This window comes from Hyperoodon ampullatus (genome assembly GCF_949752795.1).
Source record: "Hyperoodon ampullatus genome assembly, chromosome: X".
Classification (NCBI taxonomy): Eukaryota; Metazoa; Chordata; class Mammalia; order Artiodactyla; family Ziphiidae; genus Hyperoodon; species Hyperoodon ampullatus.
Window position 1 is genome coordinate 16,939,740 of NC_136913.1, and position 21,124 is coordinate 16,960,863.

Below are 21,124 nucleotides of genomic sequence, written 5' to 3' on the forward strand. Positions count from 1 at the left end.
GTCTGGCTAATGGTTTATCAATTTTGTTTATCTTCTCAAAGAACCAGCTTTTAGTTTTATTGATCTTTGCTATTGTTTTCTTTGTTTCTATTTAATTTATTTCTGCTCTGATCTTTATGATTTCTTTCCTTCTGCTAACTTTGTGTTTTGTTTGTTCTTCTTTCTCTAGTTCCTTTAGGTGTAACGTTAGATTGTTTATTTGAGATTTTTCTTGTTTCTTGAGGTAGGCTTGTATATCTATAAAATTCCATCTTAGCACTGCTTTTGCTGCATCCCATAGGTTTTGGATTGTCCTGTTTTCATTGTCATTTGTCTCTAGGTCTTTTTTGATTTCCTCTTTGATTTCTTCAGTGATCTCTTGGTTATTTAGTAACGTATTGTTTAGCCTCCATGTGTTTGTGTTTTTTACGTTTTTTTCCCTGTAATTGATTTCTAATCTCATAGCGTTGTGGTCAGAAAAGATGCTTGATATGATTTCAATTTTCTTAAATTTACTGAGGCTTGATTTGTGACCCGAGGTGTGATCTATCCTGGAGAATGTTCCGTGCGCACTTGAGAAGAAAGTGTTATCTGCTGTTTTTGGATGGAATGTCCTATAAATATCAGTTAAATTTATCTGGTCTACAGTGTCATTTAAAGCTTGTGTTTCCTTATTTATTTTCTGTTTGGATGGTCTGTCCACTGGTGTAAGTGAGGTGTTAAAGTCCTCCACTATTATTGTGTTAATGTCAATTTCCTCTTTTAGAGCTGTTAGCAGTTGCCTTATGTATTCAGGTGCTCCTATGTTGGGTGCATATATATTTATAATTGTTATATCTTCTTCTTGGATTGATCCCTTTATCATGATGTAGTGTCCTTCCTTGTCTCTTGTAACATTCTTTATTTTAAGGTCTATTTTATCTGATATGAGTATTGCTACTCCAGCTTTCTTTTTATTTCCATTTGCATGGAATATCTTTTCCATCCCCTCACTTTCAGTCTGTATGTGTCCCTAGGTCTGAAGTGGGTCTTTTGTGGACAGCATATATATGGGTCTTGTTTTTGTGTCCATTCAGCAAGCCTGTGTCTTTTGGTTGGAGCATTTAATCCATTCACGTTTAAGGTAATTATCGATATGTATGTTCCTGTGACCATTTTCTTAATTGTTTTAGGTTTGTTGTGTTTTGTTTTGTTTTGTTTTTTTGCAGTATGTGGACCTCTCACTGCTGTAGCCTCTCCCATTGCGGAGCACAGGCTCTGGACGTGCAGGCTCAGCGGCCATGGCTCACGGGCCCAGCCGCTGCATGTGGGATCCTCCCTGACTGGGGCACGAGCCCATGTCCCCTGCATCGGCAGGCGGAATCTCAACCACTGTGCCACCAGGGAAGCCCTTAGGTTTGTTTTTGTAGGTCCTTTTCTTCTCTTGTGTTTCCCACTTAGAGAAGTTCCTTTAGCATTTCTTGTAGAGCTGGTTTGGTGGTGCTGAATTCTCTTTGCTTTTGTTTGTCTGTAAAGCTTTTGATTTCTCCATCGAATCTGAATGAGATCCTTGCCCTAGAGTAATCTTGGTTGTAGGTTCTTCCCTTTCATCACTTTTAAGTATATCATGCCACTCCCTTCTGGCTTGTAGAGTTTCTGCTGAGAGATCAGCTGTTAACCTTATGCGACTTCCCTTGTATGTTATTTGTCGTTTTTCCCTTTCTGGTTTCAATCATTTTTCTTTCTCTTTCATTTTTGCCAATTTGATTACTATGTGTCTCGGCGTGTTTCTCCTTGGGTTTATCCTGTATGGGACTCGCTGTGCTTCCTGGACTTGGGGGGCTATTTCCTTTCCCATGTTAGGGAAGTTTTCGACTATAATCTCTTCAAATATCTTCTCTGGTCCTTTCTCTCTCTCTTCTCCTTCTGGGACCCCTATAATGTGAATGTTGTTGCGTTTAATGTTGTCCCAGAGTTCTCTTAGGCTGTCTTCATTTCTTTTCGTTCTTTTTTCTTTATTCTGTTCCGCAGCAGTGAATTCCACCATTCTGTCTTCCAGGTCACTTATTCGTTCTTCTGCCTCAGTTATTCTGGTATTGATTCCTTCTAGTGTAGTTTTCATTTCAGTTATTATATTGTTCATCTCTGTTTGTTTGTTCTTTAATTCTTCTAGGTCTTTGTTAAACATTTCTTGCCTCTTCTCGATCTTTGCCTCCATTCTTTTTCCGAGGTCCTGGATCATCTTCACTATCATTATTCTGAATTCTTTTTCTGGAAGGTTGCCTATCTCCACTTCATTTAGTTGTTTTTCTGGGGTTTTATCTTGTTCCTTCATCTGGTACATAGCCCTCTGCCTTTTCATCTTGTCTATCTTTCTGTGGATGTGGTTTTTGTTCCACAGGCTAGGGATTGTAGTTCTTGCTTCTGCTGTCTGCCCTCTGGTAGATGAGGCTATCTAAGAGGCTTGTGTAAGTTTCCTGATGGGAGGGACTGGTGGTGGGTAGAGCTGCCTGTTTGCTCTGGTGGGCAGAGCTCAGTAAAACTTTAATCCGGTTGACTGCTGATGGGTGGGGCTGGGTTCCCTCCCTGTTAGTTGTTTGGCCTGAGGTGGCCCAACACTGGAGCCTACCTGGGCTCTTTGGTGGGGCTAATGACAGACTCTGGGAGGGCTCGTGCCAAGGAGTACTTCCCAGAACTTCTGCTGCCAGTGTCCTTGTCCCCACAGTGAGACACAGCCACCCCCCGCCTCTGCAGGAGAGCCTCCAACACTAGCAGGTAGGTCTGGTTCAGTCTCTCCTGGGGTCACTGCTCCTTCCCCTGTGTCCCGACACACACACTACTTTGTATGTGCCCTCCAAGAATGGGGTCTCTGTTTCCCACAGTCCTGTCAAAGTCCTGCAATCACATCCCACTAGGCCTCAAAGTCTGGTTCTCTAGGAATTCCTCCTCCCGTTGCTGGACCCCCTGATTGGGAACCCTACGTGGGGCTCAGAACCTTCACTCCAGTGGGTGGACTTTTGTGGTATAAGTGTTCTCCAGTCTGTGAATCACCCACCCAGCAGTTATGGGATTTGATTTTATTGTGATTGCACCCCTCCTACCATCTCATTGTGGCTTCTCCTTTGTCTTTGGATGTGGGGTATCTTTTTTGGTGAGTTCCAATGTCTTCCTGTTGATGATTGTCCAGCAGCTAGTTGTGATTCTGGTGTTCTCACAAGAGAGAGTGAGAGCTGGGATTGTTTTCTTAATTACATTTTTGGATTATTCATTTATAGTGTATAGAAATACAGTTGATTTTTGTATGTTGTGCAATCTTAATGAACTTCTTTATTAGTTCTAATAGCTTTTTTAATCTATCTTTTTAATTGAAGTATAGTTGCTGTACAAAGTTCTAATAGTTTTTAGTGGAATCTATGGGATTTTCTATATACAAGATCATATTATCTGTGAATGCGGATAGTTTTACTTCTTCCTTTCCAATCTGGATGCCTTTTACTTCCTTTTCTTGCTTAACTGCCTGGCTAGAACCTCTGAACCAATATTGAATAGAAGTGGTGAGAGCAGATACCCTTGTCTTCTTCCTGATCTTAAGAGGGACATATTCACTCTTTCAGCATTAAGTATATTAGCTATGTGTTTTTTGTAGATGCCCCTTATCAGGTTGAGGATGTTTCCTTCCATGCCTAGTTTGTTGACTGTTTTTATCATGAAGAGTGTTGGATTTTGTCAAATGCTTTTTCTGAATGTATTGAGATGATCGTGTGGATTTTGTCTTTTATTCTATTAATATCATGTGTTACATTGATTCATTTCAGATGTTAAACAAACCTTGCATTCTTAGGATACATCCCACTTGTTAATGGTATATGATCCTTTTTATATATTGCTGGATGCAGTTTGCGAGTATTATGTTGAGGATTTTCCATCTATATTCATAAGAGTTATTGGTCTATAGTTTTCTTGTGATCTTTGGTTTTAGTATCATGGTAATACTGACTTTATATAATAAGATGGGTAGTATTCCCACCTTTTCTATTTTTTGGAAGAGTTTGTGAATGATTGGTATTAATTCTTCTTTAAATGTTTGGTAGAATTCACCAGTGAAGCCATCTGGCCCTGAGCTTTTTTTTGTGAGAAGTTGTTTGATTATTTATTCAATCTTGTTCCTTGTTCCAGGTATGTTCAGTTTTCTATTTCTTCCTAGCCAATTTTGGTAATTTGTGTCTTTATAGGAATTTGTCTGTTATCTAATTTGTTGGTGTACAATTGTTCATAGTATTCCCTTATACTTTTTATTTCTATAAGGTCAGATGTGATGACCCCTCTCTCTAAAATCATTTGATTTTAGAAATTTGGGTCTTTTTATTTTTCCTTAGCCAGTCTAGATAAAAGTTTGTCAATTTTATTGATCTTTTCAAAGAACCAATTTTTGGTTTTGTTGATTTTCTCTATTGTTTTTTTATTTCTCTATTTCATGCATTTCTCCTCTGTTCTTTATTATTTCCATCCATGTATTTGCTTTGGATTTTAGTTTAATGTTTTTTTTCTAGCTTTTGAAGATAGACATTATGCTATTTATTTGATATATTTCTTTTTTTTTTTTTTCCGGTACGCAGGCCTCTCACTGTCATGGCCTCTCCCGTTGCACAGCACAGGCTCCAGACATGCAGGCTTAGCAGCCATGGCTCATGGGCCTAGCCGCTCCGCGGCATGTGGGATCTTCCCAGACCAGGGCACGAACCCGTGTCCCCTGCATCGGCAGGCAGACTCTCAACCACTGAGCCACCAGGGAAGCCCAGACATCTTTCTTTTTTAATATAGGTATTTATGGATATATATTTTCCTCTAAGCAGTGCTTTAATTTTATCTCATATGTTTTGGCATGTTGTATTTACAGTTTCATTCATCTTTAAAGTATTTTCTATTTCTGTTGTGATTTCTTCTTTGACCCATTGGTTATTTAGGATTGTATTGCTTAATTTCCTTACATGGTGATTTTCCCAATTTCTTTGTTATTAATCTCTAATTTATTTATTTATTTGTAGTCAGGAAAGATACTTTGTATGGTTTTAATCATTTTATATCTATTGAGACTTACGGTATGGCCTAACATGGGGTCTTATTGTGGAGAATATTCCATGTACGCTTTAGAAGAATATATATTCTGCTGATGTTGGGTGGAGTGTTTTATACAAATCTGTTAGATCCAGTTGGTTTATAGTGCTGTTCAAGTCTTTTATATCCTTTTTGATTTTCTGCCCAGTTGTTCTATCTATTATTGAAAGTAGAGTACTGAAGTCCTCAACTATTATTGTTGAATTGTCTGTTTGCCCCCTCAGTTCTGTCAGTTTTTGTTTCATGTAGCTTTGGGCTCTGTTGTTAGTTTCATATATGTTTTATAATTATTTCATCTTCTTGACTGATTGGTTCTTTTATCATTATAAAGTATCCCTCTTTTTCTCTAGTAATAGCTTTTGTCTTAGTCTATTTTGTCTACTATTAGTATGGCCACTCTAACTCTCTTCTGGTTGCTGTTTGCATGGTATACTTTTTCCTTTCAAACTCTATGTATCTTTGAAACTAAAGTGTGTCTCCTGTAGACAACATATAGTTGGATCTTATTTTTTTAATTTAGTCTCACAATCTCTGCTTTTTTATTTATTTAATCCATTCAAATATGATGTTATTATTGATGTGGTTGGATTTACATCTGCCATTTTGCTTTTTTGGGGTGACTCATGACTACTTTGTTCCTCTGTTCCTCCTTTATTTTGAATTTATTTTTGTATATGGTCTGAGGTGGAAGTTTAACATCCAGACATTAATTGTGCTAGCACTATTTTTAAAAATCGTCCTTTTCTACTGAATTTTAATACCTCCTTTGTCATATATATTGTTCCCATATATATATATATATATATATATATTTTTTTTTTTTTTTTTTTTTTTTTTTGCGGTACACGGGCCTCTCACTGTTGTGGCCTCTCCCGTTGCGGAGCACAGGCTCCGGACGCGCAGGCTCAGCGGCCATGGCTCACGGGCCCAGCTGCTCCGCAGCATGTGGGATCTTCCCGGACCGGGGCACGAACCCGTGTCCCCTGCATCAGCAGGCGGACTCTCAACCACTGCGCCACCTGGGAAGCCCCGCCCATATATATTATAGTTCACTATATTTATGAAAATTCTATTCTATTCTTGTATGTATCTGTCTTCTCTTGTGTCAATACCTGCTGTTTTGTTTAAGTAACTTTAAGGTAAATTTCAACATCTGCTATAGCAAGTCCCTCTTTGTTTTCCTTCTTGTCTTGGATATTCTCGTACACTAATTGTTCATGTGAATCTTTGAAATCAAAAAGAAAATACTGGTGATAATCCTTTTAAAATTTCACACACACACACACATATAAACACATTCACCACCTAGTAATATGATATTTGTTAAGTTAGACAGTTCATTTAATGTAGAAACTGGTGAGTGGCAACAAATCATATTAAAATGAAACAGAACAGGATGACTTATGTAACTTTCACCTAATAATTATTTTCTTAACATAGGATGAATGCTGTTGAAAGTAGAGCCATCAGGATGTTAAAAGAGAGAATGATTTCACAAAAAACTAACCTCATTCGTGTTTTCCAACTTCAAGACAGCAGTAAATCAGGTAAAAAATATTATGTAATGCTTACCATTGCTTAACATACCAGGTTACATACAAATTAGTTTTCATTTTCTTTGTTTCCTTAAGATTTCAGTTTTCTACTTTTACCAGCAAGGAATGATAGAGATAAAAATGAAATATAATCCATTTTATGCTTGAACAAAAGCATATTCCTCCTTTTCAGTAAGCTTCTTTCAACTTAAAAAAGCAACAACAACCAGAATTAGACTTCTCTTCTGTTAGTATGTTTGACTAGACACTCTGGAAGGTCCTCCTGTTTAGAAACAGCTAGATTCTAGAGGATACATTAGTTTAATGCATTTACCAGCCTCACAGTAATTAAGGTAAATCTCTAGGCTGCATTTCCTCTCCCCATTAGAGGATTTTTAAAACCACATGTTGGAACATGGAGCAGCAAGCAAGCACAAAAGGCTAGATTGTCCTGGGGGCAAATACTAATACTAGTGTAGCAGTCAATCCTGAGACTAAACCATAGGATAGTAGAAAGATGGACAAGCTGAATTTGAGACTTACAACATTAAGCCTAGATCCTCAAAGTGACTAAAGTAGTCCTAGGTCTGTAGTGCCCTCAACTCCTGGCAAGCAAATGCAAATCCATCTTCATGGGAAGCGTCCCTAATTTGGGCCACTAGTACATCCAGAGATTAAGATCAACTAATATGAGGTCACAACCGAAGATCACCAAACAAACAAGGGGACAAGCTACCATGAGGGAGAGTCAGCAGAAACAATAAGCAACAGATTAGTTTCCCAAGGACATCATATATTGGAATTATCAAATACAAAATAAAAAATTACTGAGAAAGAAAATGTTTAAAGAAATGAAAGATGGAATCACAAATATGCATTTGAAAATGATTTAAAGAAGAACCATTTTTATTTTATATAGATATAAAAACTCATTAAGAAAACATGGTGAGTGGGTTAAACAGAAGATTAGATATTGCTTAAAAAAGAATTAGAAAGATTAAGAATGAAATGTGTAACATACATCTAATCAGGGTCCCAGGAGGGGAGAATGTAAGAGAGAATATATTTGACATGATAATGGCTGAGACCTTTCCAGAACTGTTGAAAGACTCAAATTCACAGGTAAAGAGGAACAGTGATTCTCCAATAGGGTAAATAAAATTAAATTCACACCTACACACATTTGTGGTGAAACTGCAGAGCACCAACAGCGAAGAGAAAATCTTAAAAGCAAGCAGAGGAAACACACAGTGCTACAGAGACAACAATTAGAGTGACGTCAGACTTCTCAACAGTTGCAACAGAAGCCAGTAGACAGTAGAGTCATATATACAGGTGGTCCCCAATTTATGATGATTTGACTTACAATTTTTCAACCTCAAAATGGTGTGAAAGCCATATGCATTGAGTAGAAACCGTACTTCGAATTTTGAATTTTGATCTTTTCCCAGGCTAGCAATATGTGGTACAATGCTTTCTCATGATGCTGGGTAGTAGCATTGAGCCACAGCTCCCAGTCAGCCACAAGATCACAAGGGTAAACAACCAATACACTTACAACCATTCCATACCCATACAGCCATTCTTTTTTTCACTTTCAGTACAGTATTCAATAAATTACATGAGATATTCAACACTTTACTATAAAATAGGTTTTGTGTTAGATGATTTTGCCCAACTATAGGCTAATGTAAGTGTTCTGAGCACGTTTAAGGTAGGCTAGGCTAAGCTATGCTGTTCAGTAGGTTAGATGTAAATATTAAATGCATTTTTTACTCACAATATCTTAAACTTATGATAGGTTTATTGGGATGTACTGCATTTTAAGTCAGGGAAAATTTGTACAAAACATTGAAAATAAAATTTACGAAAAGATACAACATGAAAACACTAACAAAAACAAAGTGGGAACAGCTGTATTAATATCAGACAAAGTGGACTTCAAGGAGATATACATTACTAGAAAAATAAAGGGACACTTTATGATAAAATATTCAGTTTTCCAACTAAATCCATTCTAAATGTGTATGCACCTATTAATACAGCCTCCTTCAAAAATATGTAAAAGAAAAATGCACTGAACAAGTAGAAGTAGAAAAACCTACCATCATAGTGGGAGATTTTAACACTCCTCTCTCACAGGAACTGAAAGTATAGACAAAAAGATTAGCTAACTTTCCCTAAAAGACATATTGAATATCTAGAACTCTGCATCCAACATTGCAGAATATACATTGCTGTCAAGCACAAATGGAACATTTACAAAAATTGACCATTAAATGGAACATAAAGTAAATCTCAATAAATTTTGTATTGGAAACATATAGAATAAATTCTCTGACATAGTGAATTGAGCTACAACTCAATTACATAAGGTAGCTAGAAAACCCCCTTGGGCTTGGAAATGAGAAATACACTGCTAAATAACCCTTGGATCAAAGAAGAAATCACAGTGGAAATTAGAATGCTGAAATTGAGTAATGAAAATACAACATATCAGAACTTATGGGATGCAAATAAGAGAGGCATTGATATCCTTCAATGTATATACTTTAAAAGATGAAACTGTGATCAACAAAGTAACAAAAAGTGGTTCTTTGAAGAAAATGTTGATATAACCCTCATAAGGAGAGAAAGAGAGACCAAATAACTGATGCCAGAATTGAAAGGGGGGACATTACTACAGACTTTACAGATATTAAAAAGATCATAAGATATATTATGGAAATTCTTATGCTAATAAATGGAAATTTTAGATTAAATGGACACATTCTTAAAATATATATGTACACACATACTTATAAAAACTGACACAAAAAGAAATAGAAAATCTGAACAATCCTGTAACTATTAAAGAAATTGGATCTGAAATTTTGAAACTTTCCACATAGAAAGCTCTGAGCTCATATAGCTTCATTAGCCATTACAGTATGCATATTTAATATTTTAAGAAAGAAATGAAGGGCTTCCCTGGTGGTGCAGTGGTTGAGAGTCTGCCTGCCGATGCAGGGGACACGGGTTCGTGCCCCGGTCTGGGAAGATCCCACATGCCGCGGAGCGGCTGGTCTCGTGAGCCATGGCTGCTGAGCCTGCGCGTCCGGAGCCTGTGCTCCGCAACAGGAGAAGCCACAGCAGTGAGAGGCCCACGAACCCCCCCCCCAAAAAAAAAAAAAAGAAAGAAAGAAAGAAATGAAACCAGTGTTACAGAAACTCTTCCAGAGAATAGAAATAGAGGGAACACTTTCTTTTTTTTTTTTTTTGGCTGTGCCACATGGCTTGAGGGTTCCCAGACCAGGGATCGAACCCATGCCCTTGGCAGTGAAAGCACAGAGTCCTAACCACTGGACCACCAGGGAATTCTCAAGGGAACACTTTCAAAATGATTTTAGGAGGTCAGCATAACCTTGATACCAAAACCTAACAAGAACATTATGGAAAAGGAAAATTAAAAACTAATACCACTCATACATTTAGATGAAAAAATTCCTGGATGAAATAATAGCAAAAGGTTAGTGTATCACAACAGAGTTTAGTTTATTCTAGGAACACTAGGAATTCTAGGTTGTTTTAGCATTTGAAAATCAATTAGTGTAATTCACCAGTTAACAAAACTTAAAGTAATATAATTCTCTCAAGAAAAAAATTGTTTCATGTATTTCGCCCTGGTTTCATGGGTTTAAAAAACATTTAGAAAACTAAAAATGGAAGTAAACTTCCTTAATCTCATCAAGGATATCTACCAAAGCCTATAGAAAATAGCATACTTAATGGAGACATGTTGAAACCTTTCCTTGGAAGTTTGGGAATGAGGGAAGGATGCTGTAGCAGGCTGAATAATGCCCCTTCCCATAATATATCCACATTCTAATCCCCAGAATCTGTGACTGTTACCTTATTTGGCAGAAGGGACTTTGCAGATGTGATTAAGTTAAAGATCTTGACTTGAGGAGATTATTCTGCATTATCTAGGTGGGTCTGGTGTAATCACAATGGTCTTTTTAAGAGGGACATAGGAAGAGTCAGAATCAGAGGAGAATGTGATGTGATGATGGAAGCAGATATTGAAATAATGCACTTTGAAAATGGAGGAAGGTTCCCCAAGCCAAGGAATATAGGCAACCATTAGAAGCTGAAAAAGGCAAGGAAGGAGATTCTCCCTTCAGAGCCTCCAGAAGGAACCAGCCCTGCTGACACTTGACTTTGGCCCAGTGAAACTGATTTTGTACTTCTAACCTCCAGAATTGTAAGAGAATAAATATGTGTTATTTTAAGCCACTAACTCTATGGTAATTTGTTAGAGCAGCAATAGGAAACTAATACAGAGGCCCCCTCTCAAGACTCTGTTCAACTTTGTACTAGGGATGCTAACCAGTACAATAAGGCAAGTTAAATAAAATGATAAGGCTTAGAAAGAAGAAATAAAATGTCACTATGCATAGACAACATGCCAAATAAATCCACAGAAAAACTGTTAGAATTAATAAGTGAATTTAGCAAGTTGTAGAACCTCAAGGTCAATAAACAGAAATTGATTGCACTTCCATATACTAGTGTATCAGTCAGAATCTATTCAGGAGACAGAAACCACATCAGTAATTTGAACAAGGAAACAATATGAAGAATTATAAACTAGTAAAAGGTGATTAATTACTAATAGGAATAAAAGAAAACTCTAAAGAATACAAGAACAGAAAGTGTAGGGAACAACTACTGTCTCTAAGGCTGAGAGAGAGTATCCAAGGAAGGAACAAACTTGGAAGAGTCCCCTACTTCCAACCAAGGCTAAGATTCAGACCTCATTGGAGAGGGTGTCACTTTGGCCCGCTGGATGGGGTGAAAGTTCACTGAGGTGTCTCAGGTCAGAGTTGGTCTGTAGCTAGTGGGCTAGGAAGAGAATGGAGCCACCCACTGTGGTGCCATCAAAACTCTCTTTGGGCTATGCACCACTGTGTCTCCCACACACTGCTGGCAAGGGAACCACCCACTGTGGTGTCCATGAAATTCACTAGAGACTGGGTGCCACTGCATTTCCCACACACCTCTAGCAGACATGCTATGCTGTAGAAGCAAGAAGCAAAGTACACCAGAACCGTTTCTTCTGCTATGTCTTAGAGCATTCTTCCTGCACCCTCTGCTGACAAAGCCTAACATTATGCCAGCTGCCAAAGGAGAAATATTTACAGAGTTCAGCTCCAATATCACAAAACAGGGCAAAGAAAGGTAGATTTTTAAGTGGGTGGAAGTAAATTGATAACTGGTATAGGCAGCCATTAACTTTTAGATAATGAAAATCTTAAAAGATACCATTCACAATAGATAATCAAGTACTAAGAAGGAAACCAAATGATTGATGTGTGAGATTTCTAAAATATTATTAAAAGAAATAAAAAAGAACTGAAATACATGGGTGGGTATTACTATGTTCAAGGGCCAAAGTTGTCAATACATAAATTCTCCCCAAATAGAGCTATAGGTTTAATGCACCAAAGGGGCATGTACAGAATGTTCTTAGCAGTACTGTTTGTAATAGCACCAAACTGTAGATAATCCAATGTCCACCAACAATAGAATGGGTATATAAAATTCGAATATGTGGAATACTATACATCAATGAAAATGAAGACACTACAACTAAATGGAACATGGCTGAATCTCATGAACTTAGTGTTGAGCAAAGGAAGTAAGATTCCTCCCAAAATATTTTACTTTATGATTCTGTTTATATATAGATCAAAAAAGGCAAAAAGTAAACTATAGTGTTAGAAATCAATATAGTGACTCTCCTTGGGAAAGTGGGAGGTGATAGTAATTATGAGGGGCCACAGAGGGGGCTTTTGGATATTGGCAATGTTCTATTTCTTGTCCTTGGTGGTGGTTGCATAAGAAACTCCTTTGTGATAATTCACTGAGTTCTGTATTTGTTTTGTGAACTTTTCTGTATGCGTTAAACTTCAATTAAAAAAAAAAAGAATTATGTCCTTAGCAGGTAAGTGTGTGGGGAATCATCTTGGTGGGAGTGTAAAATGCCTACTCTTTTTTTTTTAAATTAATTTATTTTTGGCTGTGTTGGGTCTTCGTTGCTGCACACGGGGCTTTCTCTAGTTGTGGCAAGCAGGGGCTACTCTTCCTTGCAGTGCGTGGGCTTCCCACTCTGGTGGCTTCTCTTGTTGCGGAGCATGGGGACTAGGTGCGTGGGCCTCAGTAGTTGTGGCTCGTGGGCTCTGGAGCGCAGGCTCAGTAGTTGTGGCGCACGGGCTTAGTTGCTCCGCGGCATGTGGGATCCTCCTGGACTAGGGATTGAACCCATGTCCCCTGCATTGGCAGGCGGATTCTTAATCACTGCACCACCAGGGAAGTCCCTGGCTACTCTTTCTTTCTCTTTTTTGCTTTTTAATAAATTTATTTATTTGTTTGTTTGTTTGTTTATTTATGGCTGCATTAGGTCTTCGTTGCTGCACGCGGGCTTTCTTTAGTTGTGTTGAGCGGGGGCTACTCTTCGTTGTGGTGCGCGGGCTTCTCATTGTGGTGGCTTCTCTTGTTGCGGAGCACGGGGTCTAGGTGTGCGGACTTCAGTAGTTGTGGCACGCAGGCTCAGTAGTTGTGGCACGCGGACTCCAGAGTGCAGGCTCAGTAGTTGTGGCGCATGGGCTTAGTTGCTCCGCGGCATGTGGGATCTTCCCGGACCAGGGCTCGAACCCGTGTCCCCTGCATTGGCAGGCGGATTCTTAACCACTGCACCACAAGGGAAGCCCCCTGGCTACTCTTTCTTGAAAGCAGTTTGGCAATATATATCAAAAGCCTTAAAAATGTACATACCCTTTGATCCAGCAATTCCACTTCTAGGAATGATCCTAAGAAAATAATGGAATAGTTTCGCAGCCGTTAAAAGAATGATGTAGGGGCTTCCCTGGTGGCGCAGTGGTTGGGAGTCCGCCTGCCGATGCAGGGGACGCGGGTTCGTGCCCCGGTCCGGGAGGATCCCACGTGCCGCGGAGCGGCTGGGCCCGTGAGCCATGGCCACGGAGCCTGCGCGTCCGGAGCCTGCGCGTCCGGAGCCTGTGCTCCGCAACGGGAGAGGCCACAACAGTGAGAAGCCCGTTGTACCGCAAAAAAAAAAAAAAAAAAAAAAAAAAAGAATGATGTAGATCTATGTTTATTAACGTAGATGCATGTCCATGATTTACTGTAAGTAAAAAATCAGGTTAGAATATATATGTTTGTTATGTGTGTGTGTTGCTATATGTAATACACATATGTAAAACATATGGTATAAGTATATTTGGCTTTAAGAAAGATAAAATATGTATACATTTATATATACATGTTTATATACATGGAAGAACATATCTTTAATAATCAGAAAAAATAAAGGTATTTATATTTCAAAAAACTACATATAATTTTAGGGGATGAAAGGATATTACCTGGGAAAATGAGACATGAACAATATGCCCACATGTTAAAAATAAAAGTAATCTTTTTGGGCTTCCCTGGTGGCGCAGTGGTTGAGAGTCCGCCTGCCGATGCAGGGGATGCGGGTTCGTGCCGCGGTCCGGGAAGATCCCACATGCTGCGGAGAGGCTGGGCCCGTGAGCCATGGCCGCTGAGCCTGCGCGACTGGAGCCTGTGCTCCGCAACGGGAGAGGCCACAGCAGTGAGAGGCCCGCGTACCGCAAAAAAAAAAAAAAAAAAAAAAGTAATCTTTTATCCTTTTGTGTTTTCAAATCTTCTATTACAAACATACCTTACTTTGTTAATAAGAAAAGGGAAAAAAATCTAGTATACCCAAATTCTGATTGTTTACCCATAACAGTAAAGGAAAGATCTGCGGAACCCCAAAGGTTATTCCTCCCTCAGGGTCGGGGGGCGTGGTAGGACAGATCATGAAGGGGAGCAGAGGCACCCAGGCCTCAAAACCAAGGCTGTCTGCTTGCTCCATTGATGAGGTTGCATTTTTAATCAAATTATCAACCAATTATATGGGCTTTGTTGCTGTTGTTGTTAGGAAAACTTTCTGTGGGCCAGTGGGCTTTTTCCATGGAGAACGTTTTGGGGCTGAACTTGCCATGGAGATCCCTGAGTTCACATCTGGTAACCACAGACAAAGATAGAAATATTGACTACATGTCCAGCTTCCAGGATATCCACATTAAGAAACCTGTGCAAGAGGTAAGTGAAACACAGCCCCCGGCTAAAACCTGGCTGGCGTCAAACAGCCTTTGGACGACTTATAAGAGTTCCTTAGTTCTTTGAAAAGTTGGGAGTGCAATCGTCTAATGGGTGGGCATGGCACTCTTAGGAAAGACCTAAGTGGGATCTTCCAGATACACTGTGATCTGTTCAAGAAGTTTGTGCGTTCTAAGGATAGGCAAAAAGAAAAAAGAAGAAAAGCCTTCTGCAAGCTAATCTGTGTCAAATATGTGATTCTTCTCTTAAGTGCTGTCCAGCAGAAGGGCATATATGACATCTATTCTTTCATATAATACTCTTTAAAATACTCAACATACTCCCATTAACTGTCAGTAATTATAGACTTACTGATATGACATCTTATACCTTAAAGAATTTTAAAATTTAGAATTTCTTATTAAAATGGGAATACCCCAGGGAGAGTTATCAGACCCCCCAGTACTTACTAGTTAACAACTCATCAGCAATTAGTTATAATATTGGGCTGAAAGTGAGCAGATGGGAACTAGGACTGGGGGGATTGTTTGCAGGAGAGTTGAGAAGCTGAGCAGGAAACGGGAAGTAAAACTGCACGTGGGAAACTAAAATATCCACAGAAAGGAGGCTTTTGGCTTTACTTGAGAACAGTTTACCATGGTGGCTAAGCTCCCAGGCCTTGGCTTCAGGCCAAGATTCAAATCCCACTTACCAGCTATGTGAACCTTGGGAAACTTACTTTACCTCTCTGTCTTCCAGTCTGTAAAATGGGCATAATAATAGTTCTGTTCCTTAGGGCTATTGTTGAGGACTGAATGAAATAATCCATAGGAGCTGACAGTGCAGAGCCTGGCACACAGATTCGCTTTGGCCCATCCCCTAAGCAACAGAGACTGCAGGCGCTACAGAACACAAGAGCATGGTCTTTTATCTGATTCAAGAGGGTTGGGCCTCCAAGGAAGGCCTGCCTTCTCAAATTTCTATCTAAATCACATACTTCGAATTGGTGACCATGTTGTGTGTTTGTTACTTTTACTAAAATTGATCTGTTATAAATTCTGTATGTCTTAACACTTAGACAGTCTTTATTTTAGGTTCAGTCTACTCTGATTGAAACAGTGTACAGATACCTATCTGACCTGCAAATCATCTTTAATGTCATTGACTCTGATCACTCAGGTAGGTTCACTTTGATTGGTTCAGTAGCAATAGAAAGCAAAGGCTAGTCTGTTTCTTTTAAACCAGAATTCTGTTTTCATCTATTGCATTCTTCATCCAAACTTGATTTAACTCAGGGGTGGGGGGTAGGGATAAATTCATGTTTAATATTATTGTTTTTTTTAGTTTGGCCACAGACTCTCTATTTGAGTCCATATGGTATAGGCTTATATATCCATTAGTCAGACAAGAATAGCTCCTTTTATAAATCACCAGCACAGATGAAAAGATAATTCACTGTCCATTTAAAAATTGTACTTATTCCTGGCAATAAAAATCATCCCTAGAGTTCTGATTCTGTTTTGGGGACTAAGAACTCATTTTCTGCTTAGCTTTGATGCACAATTATTTATTTTCAAACTTTAAAAAAATCATCAGATAATCCCCAACTGCAGAGACCACTGAATACCAAAAAATCAATAATCAAAACACAAAAGTAAATTACTGCCTATAGAAAATGGCAGAGCCACTGTTTGCAATCCTCTTTTTGAGTCCCAGGGTTAATTCTCCCTCTGCTTTGATGTAGCTCTCCTCTCTGCCCTCCTTCCGTGTCCCTCTCCCTTAGCTTTTAGATCTTATAATTTCTATACTACATACAGTACCACATCTACAATCTCCCCCTCCCCATTCCTTCACTGTTCACTCATTCCAGCTTTAGAATAATCTCAGGATCACTTGGTAGTGGAAAGTGACTTATTGTTTCTTATATTTACAATCTTACTTTTCCATTTCCTTCAGTGTCTCGATGGTCAGGCATGTTAGTGAGCTGCTAATTGGGACTATTCAGTCAGTATGGCTTTCCCCACCCCTCTCTAAGGTGGGTCTTAAAATGAACACTCATGGCCTTCTCCTATATTCTTTTAGGCCTGATCTCCATGGAAGAATTTCGTAGCATATGGAAACTTTTCAAAAGTCACTACAGTGTCTGTATTGATGATTCCCAGTTAGATGAGCTCGCCGAAAGGATGGACTTAAACAAAGATGGAAGCATTGACTTTAATGAGTTTTTAAAGGCTTTCTATGTAGTGCATAAATTTGACAAGTTGAGTAAATCAGACACCAAGGTTGTTTAACAAGAATTGGGGCTTTCCCTCCTTGTAAACAGTTGGCCCAAATCACTGACACAATCTTTGCCACGACCCTTGAAATTCATAATCAGTAGTAGAGAAAAGTAGACCCCAGTTCACACCACGAGCCAGATGTCTAATGTGGGTATTGGAAGTCCCTAGTAAACTGCTATTGGTAAGACTAGGTTAAATGTGAGCTGATAGGATTTGGCTCCAGTGGCGGGACTCACACACTGCCAGGTAGAAACTGGATTTGAGCCTAGTGTTGGTCTCTTGGATGCCACCTAAGCAGGAGACCTGAGCAGTTTGTAAACATATTGAAAAGAACCCACAGAATACCAGAGGAAAGTACAACATCTGTGAGTGGTTGAGGGATGGGAGGAGGAATACCAAACTATTAAACATATTTCCATCTTTAAACTGTAATCTTCTTTGGAGATATCATAAACCAGTGATTTTCAGCTGTGGGGGAACCACCTTCTGGGATGGGGGCCATATCAGAATCTCGGGGGAAGCTGTGGGAGTGTATTGTTTGAAAAAGCGTATTTTTTTTCTTGTCTGTTGGAGATAGAAAGTGAGTACATTCAGATTGAGCCCTATAATTAATATGGTTTGACACCTTCACTGGTAAGATGGGGCCTTGGTGATGCATACATTGTGCAATTTATTCTGCCATTCTGATTGCCTATCAAACATAATAAGAGATTTCTGTTTGAAGGTGAGTATATGTTTCATTTTTTTCTTGAAGTTTGAGAACTTCAAGGTCTATGAATATGCCAGGTTAGATATCCTGCTACACACACCAGAAATAATGGATCACGTATAACAAATATCTTTTAAAAATGCATAGCTGAGCTGGCAAGTAAGTAAAAGAAACCCCAGGGGCAGGGGGGACTTCCGTGGTGGCACAGTGGATAAGAATCCACCTGCCACTGCAGGGGACACAGGTTCGATCCCTGGTCCAAGAAGATCCCACGTGCCACGGAGTGCATAAGCCCGTGCGCCACAACTACTGAGCCTGTGCTCTAGAGCCCGCTAGCCACAACTACTGAGCCTGTGTGCTTCAACTACTGAAGCCTGTGCGCCTAGAGCCCATGCTCTGCAACAAGAGAAGCCACGACAATGAGAAGCCTGTGCACTGCAACAGAGAGTAGCCCCTGCTCGCCACAACTAGAGAAAGCCTGTCTGCAGCAATGAAGACCCAACACGGCCAAAAATAAATAAAATTTAAAAAGAAACCCCAAGGTTAGGAAAAAAAAAGCATAATTAAAATCATAGCAATATTAACTTTGGACAGGATAGACTTTAAGGCAAAGAATAATATCATTTGGTATAAAAAGGTCATTACTGAATGCTAAAAGGAATGATTCACCAGGAAGATATAATAGTTTATAAACTGATATGCATCTAAAAACTTAGAGCTTTAAAATTGATAATGCAAAAATTGACATAACTAGTAGGAGAAATTAATAGAGGGAGATTTTTAATATACCTCTGTCAGTAATTGAGCACGTAAATAAAAAACTTGTGTATAGAAAGTTGGACAACCCAGTTAATCCACCTGATCATGTATGTATATGTATACTCTGCAATCAGTTTTAGAGAATACACATTATTTCCAAGCACTTATGGAACATTTATAAAAACTGATCATGTATTAGACCACAAAACATATCTCAAATACTAAGCAATCATTTAACAAAGATATACATTTTCTGGTCATTGTGCATAATTTTCCTGGGGAAAAATATAATTTACTAATGCTAACTCAAGAACAGTAGGAGGGGGGCTTCCCTGGTGGCGCAGTGGTTGGGAGTCTGCCTGCCGATGCAGGGGGCACGGGTTCGTGCCCCGGTCCGGGAGGATCCCACATGCCGTGGAGCGGTTGGGCCGGTGAGCCATGGCTGCTGAGCCTGCGCGTCCGGAGCCTGTGCTCCGCAACGGGAGAGGCCACAACAGTGAGAGGCCTGCATACCGCAAAAAAAAAAAAAAAAAAAAAAAAGAACAGTAGGAGGGTTTAAAGAGACACATAACCATTGAAGAATGTGTCGGTTTGGCTAGGCTGAACTACATTTCTCCGAATTCCCCTTCTTGTATGTTTCTGGCTAAGGTGGGCCACAGTGGAGATTCCTGAGAGAGTTGGAAGGCAAAGAGAAGCGGCAACCATTGTGTAGCTCCCACACGCTCTTGCTGAGCTGCCGATTCACCTTGAGGGTGTGAAGCAGCAGCTAGGCCTGCAATTGCTCTACATTCCCCTGGCTCCCCTGTTAGCTGCTCTGATTCCCGGGACCACTGTGTGTGTTTAGCTCCGTGATGGCTGCCCGGGCCAGGTGTGTGTGTTTAGCCCCATGATGCGATTCTCGGGCCAGGTGTGTGTGTTTAGCGCCATGATGCGATTCTCGGGCCAGGTGTGTGTGTTTAGCTCCATAAGGAGGTTCCTCGGGCTCAGTGGGCGTGTTCAGCGCCATGATGAAGGACGCTGGCTTTTTCAGGTCGCCAAGGTCTCAGACTTTAGTCTGTTCTTGTGGGATGTCAGCTTGTGCCTGTGGGTTTGTGCCTGCTCCGGATCTTCCCTGACTGCCTGCCCTGTGGACTTCGAGCTCCGGAATCAGGTATGGTGTCGACAGCCTTACAGAGTCTGCTTAGCCACTCCCACATTTGCACAAGCCACTTCAACTGTTTATACACACACACACACGCACACGTATATATATCTCCTACTGGTTTGGCCTCTGGTTGAACCCCGATTGATACAGAATTTGGTACTGAGAGTGGTTCTGGAAAAACAGAATCTTAAAAAAAGTGTGCTCTGAATGTGTATAAGCTGACGTGTGCAGAGCTTCTGCTGCATTATCTCACGTGAAAATCCACTGCTCATCCCGGAATAGTTGTTTTAAGAAACGTCCAATCTCTGGCAGAACCAGATGAGTCTTTTTTTGTTGCTTCCTGAATGTCATTTGGTTATTTATTTTTGGGCTTCCTCCTGCAACTCTCATTTTCTCCCTTGAGTTTCTAATCCCTGGAATTAATTATATGCCTTTGTTGGAAATGTTACCTAAAAACGTCCTTTGATTTTACTAAAGCTTATCATTTAATGTTGTAAAATTATGCCTGACACGAGTTTTGCTTAACCACACTTCAGTTTTACAAAGTATGTATATATATGTATATATTTAAAAAATTTATATGTATAGAGCTGTGAAATATCATTTTTAATTTATATTTCTTAATTGCAAATGAGATTGGGCATCTTTTCATTTGTTTGTTGGTCAGTCTGTTTTCTAAGAAAATGCTTATTCTTATCCTTTGCTCATTTTTCTAATAGCTATTTGTCTTTTTCTTACTGATGTCTGGGAACTTTAAAACCCTTCTTGGTACGAATTCTCTGTTCTTGATTTGGGAAGCAGATATCTTATCCCAGTCTGTGACTTGATTTTTCACTTCCTTTCTGACATATGTTTTCAACTAAGTTTTAAATTTCAATTTATTTTATTTCAATTTATCAGTCTTTTCCTTTATAATTCGTGCTTATTTGCATCTTGTCTAAAACCAAAATATCCTTTCCAACTCTGGAAATACCATAAAGATACAGTGTATCCTTATTTGCGGATTTTGTATTTGCAAATTCACCTACTCTCTAATATTTGTGTGTAACCCAAAATGAATATTTACGGTGGTCATGTGCAAAGGAGTGAGTTGATTTTGAGTCGTACAGATTCCCAGCTGTGGTGGGACAAGGTGACGTTCTGCCTTCTTGTGTCTGCTCTCATACTGTAAACAAGTGACCTTTTTGAAGTGTATTTAGTGCCTTGTTTTTTGCATTTTTATGCTTTTTGTTGGCAATCTCGGTGTTTAAAATAGCCCCATATGTAGTGCTAAAGTACTATCTGGTGTTCCTAAATGCAAGAAGGCTGTGAGGTGCCTTAAGAAGAAAATACGTGTATTAGGTAAGGTTCACTCAGGCCTGAGTTACAGTGCTGCTGTGAGTTCAGTGTTAATGAATCAACAATATATATTAAATGAGTTGTCTTTAAACAGAAGCACACATAAAACAAGGTTATGTTA

The 21,124-nt window shown here is 39.4% G+C and overlaps 1 protein-coding gene across 1 annotated transcript in view; it reads left to right on the top strand.

The window, feature by feature from the left end:
• The window catches only part of PPEF1 (protein phosphatase with EF-hand domain 1), a gene marked incomplete at its 3' end in the record, with an annotated part of 102,726 nt that extends 85,661 nt beyond the window's left edge, over nt 1–17,065 (top strand). The window contains exons 12-15 of the mRNA XM_079727965.1: nt 6,514–6,620; nt 14,614–14,777; nt 15,869–15,953; nt 16,857–17,065. Of these exons, the coding sequence (XP_079584091.1) occupies nt 6,514–6,620; nt 14,614–14,777; nt 15,869–15,953; nt 16,857–17,065 (565 nt within the window). The remainder of the gene's footprint in view (nt 1–6,513; nt 6,621–14,613; nt 14,778–15,868; nt 15,954–16,856) is intronic.
• Nucleotides 17,066–21,124: the final 4,059 nt, after the last annotated feature.